Genomic DNA, 15,000 nt, shown 5'->3' on the forward strand with positions numbered 1-15,000 from the left:
TGTGCTGATCTGCTTCATATAGTTCATAAGGAAAGCTCCGAATTAACACACAGCTTAATTCTTGTTAGAATTAGCTAATCAACTCGTGGCTTTGCCATTCAAATGAATGATGTGTCTCACTGAGGGGCAGGATAAATGTTGTGTCCCCACACACACTCTGTCATCCCTCTGCCTGTGGGTGTCCGCGGGCTCCTGCGCTCCGGATGGGATGCTCTGGACATGGGAGCACGTGTGGGATGAACACAGAGTGCCACCCCTGTGCCACCAGCCCCCGAGCACGCTGCCTTGCGTGCCAGACACCTGAGTGCCTTTGTCACCGTCCCCATGGCCGAGCTCCCTCCTGTGCTCCAGGCCCTGGGCAGCCCCTGCGCCTCAGTGCAGCCTCAGCTCCTGCTGCTAAACCTTGGGGGCTGCTCGCTCACTGAGTCAGGTTCATGGGCAGGGGCTGGGGCTTTGCAATATTGGTTTGAGCCTGGGTGTACAAAGCCCTCGCTTTGGCCTGCTGATGGAAGTACATGATGCAGAAATCACTGCAATTGTACCAAATTATTTTGCTGCAGGATTTGCTAGGCATCTGCATTTGGGAGCAGAGTGGGACTGTGATGGGATAGTGGGAGGGAGATGGGTTCTGTAGTGAAAGCAGAAATGCAGCTGAGGAATAACAGCTGGAATAGAGCACAGTAAACACAGACTGAGAAAGGGTCCAGAAGCTAAAAGGAAAAACAACAGCAGAAATCATTGATGAGAAGGGAAGGAAAGCTTGAGTGGATTAAAACCAGGATGTTATTGAACAATCTGACAGCAGAGCAGAGGAGGAGAGTGACAAACAGGGGAACAACTCACCAAGAAAATCACCCCTGTGTTACAGCACTGCGGGCCAGGAGCTGTGCCAAGGCAGACGAGGGAATGAGGGGTGGGTGCAGCACTCCCTTGGCCAGGCACCACCAGCCCTGCTGCTGCAGGCACTCCCAGGTGCGGCACCACCTTCCCTGGCTGCAGCATGGGTGGCCTGGGCTGTCCCCAACACGTGTGTGCCATCTCAGGGACACGCCAGGACAATGCGAGGTATCATCAGCGTGTGCCTGTGGACCTCTGAACAGGCAACAGAAATCATTTAAAGAGATGACGAGACGTTTTTATTATTCCCATGAAATTATATGGAATTACAGTTTTAAATGAAGGTGACAGGTTTAAAATGTGTATTTTAGAACAAGATTAATGCCTTGTGCTTTGTTGAGTTGGAAAGTTAGCCAGTGGGGGGGTCATGTCCCACTGTGTGTCCACCTTGAGACAGTCAGTGTGGAATCCTGTGCTGTCCCCTGAGTGCATGGAGCACACTGCTGGTGCCCAGGTCCATGCCTGGCAGCTGTGTGCTGCTGGCACATCTGGCACAGCCTACACAGGTACTGTTCCTGCTGTGTGTGGGAGCAGAGAGGGTCCTGTGGCACTGCCAGACTGCATCTTACGGGGCTGGCTGGTGTGCTGGGGCCATGCTGGGGCAGGGCTGTGCCCGTGGGGTGCTGGAGCAGGGCTGGGGCAGGGCTGGGGCAGGGCTGTGCCCGAGGGGTGCTGGGGCCATGCTGGGGCAGGGCTGGGGCAGGGCTGTGCCCGTGGGGTGCTGGGGCAGGGCTGGGGCAGGGCTGTGCCCGAGGGGTGCTGGGGCCATGCTGGGGCAGGGCTGTGCCCGTGGGGTGCTGGGGCAGGGCTGGGGCAGGGCTGGGGCAGGGCTGTGCCCGTGGGGTGCTGGGGCAGGGCTGGGGCAGGGCTGTGCCCGTGGGGTGCTGGGGCAGGGCTGGGGCAGGGCTGGGGCAGGGCTGTGCCCGTGGGGTGCTGGGGCAGGGCTGGGGCAGGGCTGTGCCCGTGGGGTGCTGGGGCCATGCTGGGGCAGGGCTGTGCCCGTGGGGTGCTGGGGCCATGCTGGGGCAGGACTGTGCCCATGGCCCCCGGGCAGGTGGGTGTCACAGAGGGCTCGTGGCAGGTGGGCACATGCAGAAGTACTGACTGTGTTTTCTCTTGTTCTCTCTTTTCTGCCCAAGGTTTGAGCATCCGAGGAGCCCAGGAGGAAGACCCTCCCGATCCTCAGCTAATGAGACTAGACAATATGCTTCTGGCAGAAGGAGTCTCAGGTCCGGAGAAAGGTGGGGGATCGGCGGCAGCAGCTGCAGCCGCAGCAGCCTCTGGAGGGTCTTCAGATAACTCTATTGAGCACTCAGATTACAGAGCCAAATTGACCCAGATCAGACAAATCTATCACACAGAGCTGGAGAAATATGAACAGGTCAGACATCAGTCTCTCAGTTGTTCGTGTACCTGACACTGCTCTCCTCTGCTTGCCAGTGCCCACCGCTGCCCACTCTGGACCACAACCCTTCCTCCCCTTCCCCACCCCTCTGCCCAGAGAGAGCCACCGTGGCAGTCTGTTGTCTGTCGGGCTCCAAGGAGCTGCTGGCCGGAGCCAGGACGCATGTCTTGCATGTCTGAATGTTTTCTGTTGTCTGTAACTGCACAAGAGCAGCACCCAAGCCCGTGTTTCCCCCCTTTGCCCAGCCCACAGAAGGCAGAGAGGAGGAGAGATGTCTGTCACTCAGTGCCACCCTCTGCCCTCACACAGCTGGGTCTGGCAATCTGGGGGGCACAGGCAGATAGGGGCTGCTTTGGCCATCTCAGCCCACAGGCTGCTGGAGCAGGTGGCAGGATACTCTGGCACAGACTTGGCCACAGCAGGTCAGCTGGAGCAGGTCTGAAGAGAGTGGGCAGTGAGGCATCAGCAGAGCACCTGGCCCAGGCTTGGGGACAGAAACTGGGGAAATCCTGGTTCAGGCAGATGCCAGCACAGTGTCTTTGTTTGGAGTGAAGAGCATGCTGCAGAGACCTGTGGGTTTGTGTTCACCACTGGGACCTGGTGACCCAACACATTGGGCACGCCGGTGGCACTGAGAACGTTTGCCACGTGCTGCCAGGTGCCAGCAGCACCGTGTGTCTCAGGTGCCAGTGGCACTGCCTTGTCTGTGCTGTCTTTTCCACTGTGTTGTTCAAGTGGAGAACAAATAACTGAGCAAGCACCTGTCAGGGTCTGTGTACAAATCTGCTGTTCTCCCCAACCCCAAGGCCAGCAGTCCTGGTGAACCCCGAGCCCTCCTCGCCCTGCCAGGGGCAGCTGTAGTGTGGGATGGGGTGGCTGTGGCATGAACCTGTCTCCCACAGGCACAGCACACAGGCTGCAGGCAGATCTGGGCCACAGAGGCAGCAGCTCCGTGCTCGCAGCCGCTTCCTGGCAAACATCCTTGGACTCTAATAAGTTTAATGACGTGGGGGAAGCAGGAGCATTTTTTGCCCTGTAGCTCCATTTACAAAGGTTTCAGCTGAAATGTCACAGCCATCCGTCCACACCACAGGAAATTTTGGAGGATGCTCAAATGCTGCTGGAGCAGGAGAGAGAGGTAGAGCAGAGGATGAGACATGCATGCTTCCCCATGGATCCTGACACCCAGCCACGTCTGCTCAACAGACATATGATGATTTCCCCAGCCTGGCAGCAAACTGTCTCCCGCTGGTTCGTCTCACTGCAGTGCCCGAGAGACAGCCAGGGCTTGGCATCTGAGCCTCTGGCGCCACAGGTTCTGGGAGGCAGGAGCTCCTGCAGCGGGGAGCCCGTGCTGGGCACCTGCCCGCGGTGCAGAGCCGTTCCTGCCATCCTGCCCGCACGGGCAGCCCCGTCCCACGGCAGCAGGAACCAGAGCGCCTTCCTGGAGACATTTCCAGGCTGGCTTTGATCCTGATATTTGTTGCCAGTCAGGGGAATGCACTCAGGAGAAAAAAAAAAGGGAAAGAGAAATGGAAAGTGTGTCACGCCATCACCCAGCGCTGCCTCGCCAGGCGCCGGGAGAAATGGCCACGCACAGGCAGCGCCTTCCATAATTTACAGCTCCTATAACAGAGATGACATATTGAAAGCTATCTGCTGTAATTACACTGAAATACATTTTTTGCTGTAGGCAAAAGTACTGTAAGGGTCCCAGGCCTCCTGGAGCAGCTGGGAACCCACTTCCCAAGTTCACAGATGTCTCCTGAATTCACCCCGAATTGGGACGAGGTGTGGTAGCTCAGAAGCCACCACCAGCCTCACAGAGCACTGGCTGCCACCCTGCCCCTCAGCATTGTTTTGGGCCATTTCCGCTCTTTTTCCTGCGCATTCGTGATGAAGCACTGAGGCAGCAGGAGCATCCCTGCTCCTACAAGGTTTCTGAGCAGGTTAACAAGGCCATCACTTATAACCTGACATTATTAATAATGTCTCAGGCACCAAGCAGAGGCCTGAAAAATAGTCCTGGAAAAGGGATCAAGTAGCTTGGACGCTATAAATAAACAAGAGAAACAAGACAAAGCATCAGAGTCTTCTGAGCTTCCTCCCGCTGTGCTGTGTGAGGCAGCTCTGCATAGGGGAGGTGCTGGTGGAGATGAATTAAACCCAGGCTCTCCCAGCAGCTGTAGCCAAACCAAGTCTCATCAGGCAAGCTGAGTAAAGTCAGAGAAAGGTTTTTGCTTCTTGAAAGCAAGAAACTAATTATTGCTTTTCAAAGTCCAGTTTTTGAGATGAAATCTCTTATAGAAAAGACATACCTGAAAATATTTCTAATGCAACAGTTGCCAATTTTATTGTACTTTAAAATTGAATTTCTGGGATCTGAAAAGAAGGGGGCTTGTGGCAAACTGTGTGCCTGGAACACCCATCCAGTGCCAAATTCTTGGGTTCAGCTGTATCTTGGAACAATCAGAGCTGCTGCCTGATCTCAGGGGGAGAGCTGCTGCCCCATTTTGGTGCCTGTGTCCCCTTCCCTTCTATGCAACATTTCCTGAGTAAGCCAAAGCTGGTGTCATCGGTCAGAGGGCTGGGCCTGAACTTGTGCATGCTCGGGGTGTCCCCTGGTGAAAGAAAGAACGTGCTGGTGGGCAGTGAGGGTGGGCAATGTCCAACCCTGGAGCCCTGGCACAGCCGGGCTGGCAGGGGCTGGTGGGCAGTGAGGGTGGGCAATGTCCAACCCTGGAGCCCTGGCACAGCCGGGCTGGCAGGGGCTGGTGGGCAGTGAGGGTGGGCAATGTCCAACCCTGGAGCCCTGGCACAGCCGGGCTGGCAGGGGCTGGCAGCAGCAGCGGCTCAGCGGTGGCGAGCAGAGGGCTCTGCACCAGGGCCGCCTCCAACGGGTGCTGCACGGATGTAAATTAGCCTGTAATTTACTTTCAGTAGTGTAAAGAAAAAAAATCACTTTGCCTGAAGTGTATGCATCTTTCTTAAGGGTGTACCCAGATTTTAATTATCTAAATGTAAATACTTAACGAATTTTACTTAGAGTAATGAGCTAAAGTGCACACTACATAAATGAGATGTTCTAATTAATCATGTATGAACTACTGGTTTAAAGAAAAGCTATGTGAATTCTGCGAATGTTGGGCTATTGCCAAATTGCTAATCAGCATTTGCATTCATAGATGGCTTCACTTAATAAGTTGTGAGACGTTCAGCAAATGTTATAGGAAATTATGAGTTTTTAGATGCATAAACTTTTCACTTTTAACTCCTTCCATTGCATAATCTGTTGAAATGTTGGAGAATCCTTGAAAATGTGGTTGTCAGACATATTATGTACATATTTTGCTGCCTGCATGACAGGGAGGGGGAGCTAGCAGAGTTTCTGTCAGGCTCCAGCCTGCAAAGGGAAGTCAGGACAGCAGCATGTGTGGAGGCTCGGACCAGGGGCATCCTGGTGGTGGCTCAGTCTGAAGTTTTTATCACCGTGTCACAGACTGGGGGTGGTAATTGAGGGCTCCCTGTGCCTGCCCTCAGTGCCTCGGCTGCACAGCGTGGGCACAGTGGGCACAGTGCCACTGAAACCCACCCAACGCGGGGCCATGGTGCCTCAGAAAGGTCTCGGGTGCCTGGGTGCTGCAGGGGGTACCCAGGCACAGGGCTCGGGGTGTTCCCCCCTGGCTGTGAGGAGTGCAGGTCCCCGCTCACACCCTGCCCCTGCCTGCAGCTGCCACAGGGGCTGATCCCACTGCTCCCTTCCACGGGGGTCTGGCTGGGAAAGGGGAAAGGATGAGCATGGCAGGAGCAGGGCTGTGCCACTGGGCTCCCCTGGCTGCCCCAGGACGGCTGCAGGGATCCTGGGCAGGTGGGATCCTGTGGCCATGCATGTGGAGGGGACAGGGCCGTGTGAGGGGTCCCCCTCGGTGCTGCCTTCCCCCGACAGCCAGGTCAGAGCTTGTGTCCTTGTGGGGCAGCACAAACCCACATCTGAGCCTCTTCTTCCTCCACAGGCATGTAATGAATTTACCACTCATGTCATGAACCTCCTCAGAGAACAGAGCCGGACACGTCCCATTTCTCCCAAGGAGATTGAAAGGATGGTGGGCATCATTCATCGAAAATTCAGCTCCATCCAGATGCAGCTCAAACAGAGCACTTGTGAAGCAGTAATGATTTTAAGATCAAGGTTCCTTGATGCCAGGTAAGGCAGAGGCAAGTGGCCCTGTCTCTTTTTGGGGGGAAGCAGTAATTTCTGGGCAGCCCAGTAGAGTCTGGCCATACTGGGAGTGGTGTCCCATGTCAGCAGGGATGGGTGGGAGAGGCTGCTCTGTCCCACCAGGAGCCTTCATCCCCAGCTGCTGTGCAAGGGATCCCTGTACAGTAGGACTTCAGAAGCAACAAGGTCTTTTCTTCAAATTTTAGTGCAAAGACTGGGCTCATTTACCCCACCTTGGACACCTGCACCACCGTTGGAGCTCGGTGCCTGTCCCCATGGCGGCCTGAGTGGGCTGATAGCTCCACAAGCTGCCAGGAGGCAGGCAGACAGGGATTAGGAGGGGGGTTTAGGCACAGTCAGAATTGTTTTGAAGCCTGATGAAGTACGATAGTGATCCCCAGCCCCATCCCCTTCACAGGGCTCCGGTCCTCAGAGCAGGGCCTGGCAGAGCAGGAGCGGAAAAGGGAGGAGCAGCAGGCGCCACACGGAGCCTCCCTCCTCCAGCAGCTCACGCTTCACACCTGAAAGCTGCGAGGAGCTAAACAAGACCAAAATAATGTTATTAACAAGGAGGTCACTGGCAGGTGTGGGAAATCAGGGTAATTGCAGGCAGTTGGAGGAGATGTCTATGGAGAGCTCCAGGAACGCAAAGGTAGAGCCTGCAGATGTACATTTTAAAGTGATTTCTTTAAAAAGGAGGAAGGTAAATAAGGCAAAATGAGCGGAAGCATAGTAATGAGATAAACAGAGCTCTAGGGAGGGAGCCTGCCTGCTCCAGGATACAGCGCAGTTAGCAGCACCGTGATACGCGGCGGGAGCGCGCTGGGGATTGCGCTCGGCTGCCGGCTGGCCTGGGGCGCCGGCGCTGATTGCAGCAGCCCTGGGGGAAGGGGCTCCGAGGAAATGCTCAACTGGAGCCTTCCACAGCACGTTCTGCTGAAGGAGAGCGGCTGCTGGCACGGAGGGATGGCACTGCAGCTGTGCAGGCGCTGCGGCGTGGGCTGCCCCATGGTGAGGGCTGCCCCGTGGCTGGGGCTGCAGGCTCCTGGGCAGAGCACGGGCAGGTGCTCCCTGCAAGGCTCAGCCAGGTGACACCCCTGGGCCTGTCCCGTGTCCCATGTGGGCCAGAGCCCGGGCCCCGTGCAGCCCATGGCAGGAGGGGGCACAGATGGGTCTCGCTCACAAAGCCCTGAAATCCACTTGCTGTTGGAAGCCAATTAGCTCAGGGAGGCCACGTGAGGACACATCAGCACGGCTGCCCCATCCTGTTGTACCATCCTGACCCCAGGGAGCTGTGCAGGGGCCCAGCCGACCTGTGCTGAAGGGAAGGAGGGGAAGGAGGTCTGCCAGGCTGCTGCTGGCACAGAGGGGCTCCGTGGCTGGGAGCTGTGGGCTGGGCTGTGTACCCAGCCGTGGAGGAGCCACAAGGGAGGCTGCTGCCTCAGCACCTGCCTCACCATTTCTCCCACAGTGTGTGAACGTGGCCTGTGCTCCCATGGGATGAACCCTGCAGGGAGGTGGGGATGTGAAGCCAGGGGCAGAATCCAGAGCCCCTGGGGCAGGGTGCAGGGTGTGGTGTTGCTGCCTGCTGCTCCTTCCCACATTATTGGGGAGCCCAAAGGGATCAGGGCGCCAGGACAGCTCTGCTGTGCTGTTCTGTGCTGCAGCACAGCCTGTGAGCTCCCCATCCAACCAGGGATCTGCTGGCATCTGGAGGAACAGTGGTGTTTTCCTTTTCTCATTTCAGACGGAAAAGGCGCAACTTCAGTAAACAAGCCACAGAAATCTTGAACGAGTATTTTTACTCCCACCTCAGTAACCCCTACCCCAGTGAAGAAGCCAAAGAAGAGCTGGCAAAGAAGTGCAGCATCACGGTATCACAGGTAAGCAGCAGGGAGGGCCCCTGTCCCCACAGGGTGGTGTTGGCTGCAGCTGCTTTCGCTGTGGGCCAAAATACCTGCGCAGCTCAGACTGGTGTCCTGCTCAGGCTGGTGGCACCATCGAGTTTTCCTTCACCAGGCAGCTCAAAGAGCAAAACATCTCTTGGCACTCCACGTGGCCTGCATGTTTGCTAGAAACCCCAATCATTCTCCCACAACTCTGGCTTGCACAGCTTGGGGGAGAACCTGAGCGTGTGGCAGGGAAGTGCCCTGCAGTGTCCAAGTTCTCCTCTCCTGGTGAGCTGGTGCGCTGGCTCCTCCCTGCTCCCTCGGCTCCCTTATCAATATTTCAGCTCCTGGAGAGGAATGGTGCCTGCGGCGTGCGTGTTAACTATTAATGATTGCAGGCTGCACTATTGGCATTATTAGCAATGCAACCTTTAGCTTTATAATTAAGACCTGAGTTGAGATTTACTTTATAGGCCTCCATTGAATGCATGAAAAATTCAGGCACTTTATTGAAGACTCTCAAATGAAAGTCTGCCCAGCTCCTCCAAATTTGGAATTACTTGGCTTTGGCTGCCCCCAGCAGCAGCCCTGACAGAACTGCCCTGGGCATGTGTGTGTGCCTTGCTGTCCCCTCGCCTGTTCCTTGGCATGCAGCACATACCCCACTCCAAATGGGGTGGCAAGGGGCTGTGCTCGGTGCCAGGGGAAGGTACGGGGTGGGGAGGGAGGCAGTTTCTCCCAGTCCATTTACAAATAGCTGTGGTGATGGGCAGAAGTTTTTGAGGGAAATTCAGCACACAGCTTGTTCCCTCTCACATTGCTCCTCCCTTGCCCTTGGCATCACAGGAGCCCCGTGGTGGCTGCTGGGCTGCTCTCAGTGCCCTCAGGCGCCCCTGCAGCTGCTGGGGGTGCCTGGAACCACCAAACAGCCTGAAAGCACACGAGTGCCAGGGCACTGTGGTCTGCAGCCTTAATCCTGCTGCTGGTTCCAGTCCTTGGCACGAGATGCTTTGTGGCAATTACTTCAGTGAGTTGCGTCCAGAAATCTTCAATGTGATCCAAGGCAGCCTGCTGTATGGTTAGGAGAGGCCATGCCATCAACACCAACTAAAACAAACCAGAAGTTCCTCAGTTTTGTTTAATGTAGTTGGGCAAGATGACATGTGAAAAAGCCCAGCAGACCTGCTGAAGAGCTGTTCCCTCTGCACCCAGGGGTGAGCTGTGCCTGGCAGGAAGGGGCTCAGTGATTCCTTGGTGTGGACAGATAAAAAGACAGATCAAGATAAGGCTGAAGTGAATGTAGGAAATGAGATGGAACATTTGAGAAGCCATAACTGATTGCTTCTAGTGCTAATAGATCTGATTTCTTTCTTAATCAGTTGTTTGATAAGATTTAATGTATATGCTGTAGAATGAAATAAAAGGCAGGCAGATGGTCCAGCAACCCAGCAGTGGCAGAGAGCCTGTGACAGGAATATAGGTTTGTCTTTTTAATATTTGATACAGACATGAATTAGTTGTTCCTTGAATCCATTAGGAAGTCTGAGAGAGCGATGGGAGTATCTGCATTGCCCTCCACAGCACTGCATCCAGCAGCCTCAGCCTTGCTGGGTGACATTGCCAGCCTGTTCCGAGGGCAGTGCTGCCCACCCAGCCTGGCACCAGGGATGCAGGGCTGGGCCCTTAGGATGGCTGGAGCTACACTCTGGCAAGGTGTTATAATGACTTGGAAAAACTCGTGTTGCTGTGGTAAAGCCCGGAAATGGGGCCACGTATCGTGTATGGGAGAGGAGCATGTATGAGAGAGAGGGAGTGCCTGTGATCAGCTGCTTGCTTGAGTTCCTGATGGATCTGCTGTCACAGCTAGAGAGCATGAATACCATGGGTATTCTAATCTTTGATTTCCAGAGGCACTTCCAGAGGCTGCATGGCAGTACTGCAGGCTTAGTTGGTATTTTGTAGGTCGAACTGGGCTGGAAGTATCTTTCTTTTACTGAAAAGGGTGTATATTTTTGAGGCCATGTGGTAGGGGAGCTCTGAGCAGGCACTGCAGAGCAGCCCCCACACTGCTGTGGTGACTGACAGCAGCACTCAGAGGCTGCAATCTGAGCTCGGAGTGAATTGAGCAGTCACTGGGACCCTGGCAGGAGCAGCATCACAGGGGACAAGCAATGGCATCCCAGGACGTGCCTGAGACGCACCTCGCTCAGGGCTTCATGCAACATCTCTGAGTGTGTGTATTTTCAGCCTTGACCAAGTGTCCCTTGGACCTTGCTGTGCCTGTCACCATGCCCCATTTACCTCCTGTGCTGCAAATACCCCGGAGGGCCAAAGAGCTGGAAAAAGGAATAAATAACATTAGGGGATGGCTTTCCAAACTCTGGAGCTGTTGGCTCGTCTCTGATGAAGAGGCTTTGTCCTTTCCCTGGCTGAGCCAGGCTCCTCTGTAGCCTCTCCTAACGATGATCCCAAGTGTTTCTCTCTTGTACTGTCAGTGCCTTGTACACGCTGGGGGCAGATTCATGGCAGAACATTTTCTCCCTCAAACACTTAATTAGTGAGTGTTTTGGGTCATCCTCCCCCCAGATTAAGCTGCTGACTGGAAATCCTGCTGCCATGGCACTTTACTGAGCTGCAAAGAAAATTGTCTCTCAGAATCGTTTCATTGCAGGTGGGAGATCGATGGTTTCAGTTTTGATATCGGTGTTTAAAATAATATGTAGAGAAGGTTTTTCAAGAAAAGCATAAAGACAAACTATTTATTAAGATGAACACCTCACACAATTTCATTTTTAAGAGTGCGGAAAAGGTAATTCTGGGGAAAAAAATGTCCTTAGCAGAGAACATTGTTGGCTGTAATTCAGAGCCGCCCCATCAGCACACGTTGGAGGACATAAAGTGTATTGTGTGTTCTCCCCTCCCATGGCTGCGAGGCTGATGTTTTATATTTTGCAGATGAGCTCTTGCAGGGTGTCCATCACACGGGCTGGAGAGAGGGCACAGCCAGTGCTGAGAGCGGGCACTGGAGTACAGCAATAACATTTTTCACCACTTCAAACAAAGGAAGGATGTGGTTGACAAGGGAATATATTTAACATTGCTTTAAAGAAAGGATGCAGGAGCTGGTTTCCAGCACCCCTCTGGTCCCTGGTGCTTCTGAGTGTTTCTGTGAGCAGGTGGACAGGGAAAGCTGTGGATGGAGGGGCTCTTACCCCTGGACTTCATGTGGGAAGCAAGGAAAAAAGCTGCAGCATAATGAAATAGCTCTGGAGGTAAAACTCCTGGGTTTAGATCACAGATCAATGCTGTAATTGTGCAACATTGATTTTTAACGTTTCCTGGTTTGTACCATGTGTTAGGTGTGGAACATAGACTGTGTGCTACAAACATGGAAACACAGCGGAAAGATTTCCATGAATCTGCAGCTCCCCAGTTCCAGCAGTGATGCTCTGTTCCAAATGAGCACTGATTTATCCCAGGAAATCACCCACTCTGGAGGCAAAGAGGCAGGCCTGCCCCATCCCAAATCCCACATTAGGCATCTTGATGATTTCAGTAATAATTTATTGTCTTTTTATTTAACGTTGCAATTAACATGATAAATAAGTGCAACAGTATTGTTTGAAATGTAATATACAATTAAGCCAAATGAATTAATTGGCCTTCAATGATCAGGAGGAGAAAGATGTTCATTTTTTTTTTATGTGAAGAGATAGTTTGTTTTAATGAAAAATGTGTTGTGAGGCAGCTCACAATGGAGACAACTTCCATGTTTGGGGTGAGCACAGGGTTGGGGGTGAGGATCTGGGTCCCGGGGAGCCCAGCACCTGCTTCCCTGGGACCACGGCAGCACAAGCCAGGTGAGGTGTGCTCCAGGTGGGCAGGGATCCTAAATCCTGCCTGGCACAGCCTGCTGGGGCAGTGCCCTGTCCTGGCCAGGTCCAGGTCCAGCTGCCCAGGTCAGACATGCTCTCCCAGCTGCAGCCCCCAGGTGTCCGTGGGTGTCTGTGGGTGTCCCTGGGTGCCCCTGGGTGTCCTTGGGTGTCCCCGGGTGTCCTTGGGTGTCCCCAGGTGTCTGTGGGTGTCCCCGGGTGTCCCTGGGTGACCCTGGGTGTTCCCAGGTGTCCCTGGGTGTCCCCGGGTGTCCCTGGGTGCCCCTGGGTGTCCCCAGATGTCCCCAGGTGTCCCCGGGTGTCCCTGGGTGTCCCTGGGTATCCCTGGGTGCCCCTGGGTGTCCCCACATTCCCCGGGCTGGGGCACGCTCTGCCCTGCGCTGTGTCACAGGAGCACAAAGGGTCCTTGGGCAGAGGGGATGGGACAGTGACCGTGGCATCCCGGGCTGCTGCAGCTCCTCTGGCAGCCCCGAGGCCGGGCTCAGTCTGAGGAAGAGTTGAACATTTCTGGATATTCATTTAGATGTGGTGTGCGGGTTAAACATAACGTACGAGCACTGCTCCTCTCATTGCTTCCAATTAAACCTTGCTTGTTAGTTTAACCTCTAGGTAATCCCATCAAACAATTGATGTCAAGGAAACACTGCCCACAGTGGCTCTGGATGAGTGGCCATTAATTTTAATTGCCTTGATATTAAAGATTAAGAAGTATTGGGACTAGCAGAATGGAAACGATCTGATGTCAAGCAAATCCACTCGTTGAGGCTTCCCCAGGCTGCTGGTGATATTAAAATTTTACTGTGAGAATTAAATAAACCTTTATTAGTGATGGCTGTTGTTTGATTGGTCCAGGGGCGTGCATAAACAGAGGGGTCTCGTGCACATCCGTGGACAATACGGTTGATGTGCAGAGATTCCTCAATTATGATACTGTTAATAAAGCATAATCTGATTGTACACAATAATTATTTGCTGGGTTTCATTAATGTATTATTGCTTCTCTGACTGACAAGGTGATATTAAGTGCAATATATAGAATATGGTGGAGTATTATCAGGGGAGCAGGATGTATAAGGTACCTTCCATATTACTGGTAAAGGCCAGAGGTTTTCCATTAATTGTGGTTAAACAAAAGCCTGTGCCACATCAAATAGAGCAGGATTTGGCTCCTGCCTCATCAGGATCCTGAACTGGGTGCTTTGACAGGGCCCCAGCCCCTGCCATGCCCTGTGACTGCCTGATAACCACTGGGCTGTCACTGGTCCCTTCCCCTTTACTGCTGGAGCTGCTCTTTTATTGTCTCTGCTGTGTTGGCCATTGTCCATGTTCCAAACTGGGTTTGTTATTTAGGAGCTCTGTTACAGCAGCTGAAGTTAAACAAAGCCCCTAAGCAAGATTGTATAAACTTCCCTGAGCGGCTCCAGGCGTGACCCCTGTGCGGGTTAATAGCCAGTGCCCTGGGAGCCACCTTGGCTTCAGCACAGATCTTCAAAGGGACATGACAAAGTGACTTTTCAACCATTATTGATTTATATGATTCCTTTCATTTTCAGCCAACCAAACACGATTCTGTGAGCGGGCTGCCAAGGTTGTTCCAGCCCAAAAATAAAGAACAATTGCTCTCACTGCCCGCTCGCCCTCAGTCAACCGGACCTTGGTCCCCCCTGAGCAGCTTTCTGGGTCTTGCGCAGTTTTGCTGACAAATGGCCCATGGTGGTAGGGGACAATGCCGTGGTACAGTAAGCTCTGGGATATGTGCAGTCATCAGTCACTTGCTGTGCCTCAGTTTGCCAAGAGAGCAGCAGAGCCAGGTCAGCCCAGCTCCATGGTGATGTTTAACTGATCCGGGTTAGTGCTCAGTTACCCAGAGCACATATGGGTCATGTTTCTGACATCTCAAAGGCATCCTGCTTTGCCCAGCCAAGCACTTTGTGTCCTTCACCCTGCCCACCTCTCTCCACTGCAGGTGTCCAACTGGTTTGGCAATAAGAGAATCAGGTACAAGAAGAACATTGGGAAGTTCCAGGAGGAAGCCAATCTCTACGCGGCAAAGACGGCCGTGACTGCAGCGCACGCCGTGGCCGCGGCTGTCCAGAACAACCAGACCAACTCCCCCACCACACCAAATTCTGGTACGTACTGCCTGCTGCCTCCAGCCTGCTGCAGGGCCCCGACGTGCCCCAGCGAGCTCGGTGGGGTGAGGAGGATGCAGAGCAGAGCCAGTCCTGGCACAGGGGGTGTTCCTGAGCCCAAGGGTGGCCGGGCTGCACCACGAGGGCTGAGCCCTGCCGTGGGAGGTCCCAGCTGCTCCACAGCCAAGCTCCCACAGCTGGGGGAGAGCAGAGTGGGGCCGTGCAATTCCTGCAGCGGTAACGGCTGCCTGCCTCTGCCTTCTGGCACCTTCTTTGTTTCTGTAGGTACTTTAGGCTTTTACTCGTTCACTGAAGAGAATGTAAAATGGGGCAGAGGTCCAAGTCTGGTTTTGTAGGACTGTTAAATTTATTGTCAAGACAACAACAAAATAGAGGAATATTTTAGCATGCTGTAATTTGAGTTTAAACTCTGGATGGCTTGAAATGGAGTTGATGTTATGAATAGAAATCTAAGGATGGAACTTTAGTTTGGAGTTACTCTGTGACATGTTCTGCTACAGGTCTCATGGTGTGCTGATGACATTTTGCAAGTCTGAGCATGGCC

General features: G+C 53.7%; 1 protein-coding gene across 1 annotated transcript in view; it reads left to right on the forward strand.

Annotated features, from left to right (window-relative positions):
* The window catches only part of PBX3 (PBX homeobox 3), a 104,142-nt gene that overhangs the window by 81,537 nt on the left and 7,605 nt on the right, over positions 1-15,000 (forward strand). The window contains exons 4-7 of the mRNA XM_059486558.1: positions 2,037-2,278; positions 6,316-6,506; positions 8,269-8,404; positions 14,270-14,435. Coding sequence (XP_059342541.1) covers positions 2,037-2,278; positions 6,316-6,506; positions 8,269-8,404; positions 14,270-14,435 — 735 coding nt within the window. The remainder of the gene's footprint in view (positions 1-2,036; positions 2,279-6,315; positions 6,507-8,268; positions 8,405-14,269; positions 14,436-15,000) is intronic.

This window comes from Ammospiza nelsoni, chromosome 20 (genome assembly GCF_027579445.1).
Source record: "Ammospiza nelsoni isolate bAmmNel1 chromosome 20, bAmmNel1.pri, whole genome shotgun sequence".
NCBI lineage: Eukaryota > Metazoa > Chordata > Aves > Passeriformes > Passerellidae > Ammospiza > Ammospiza nelsoni.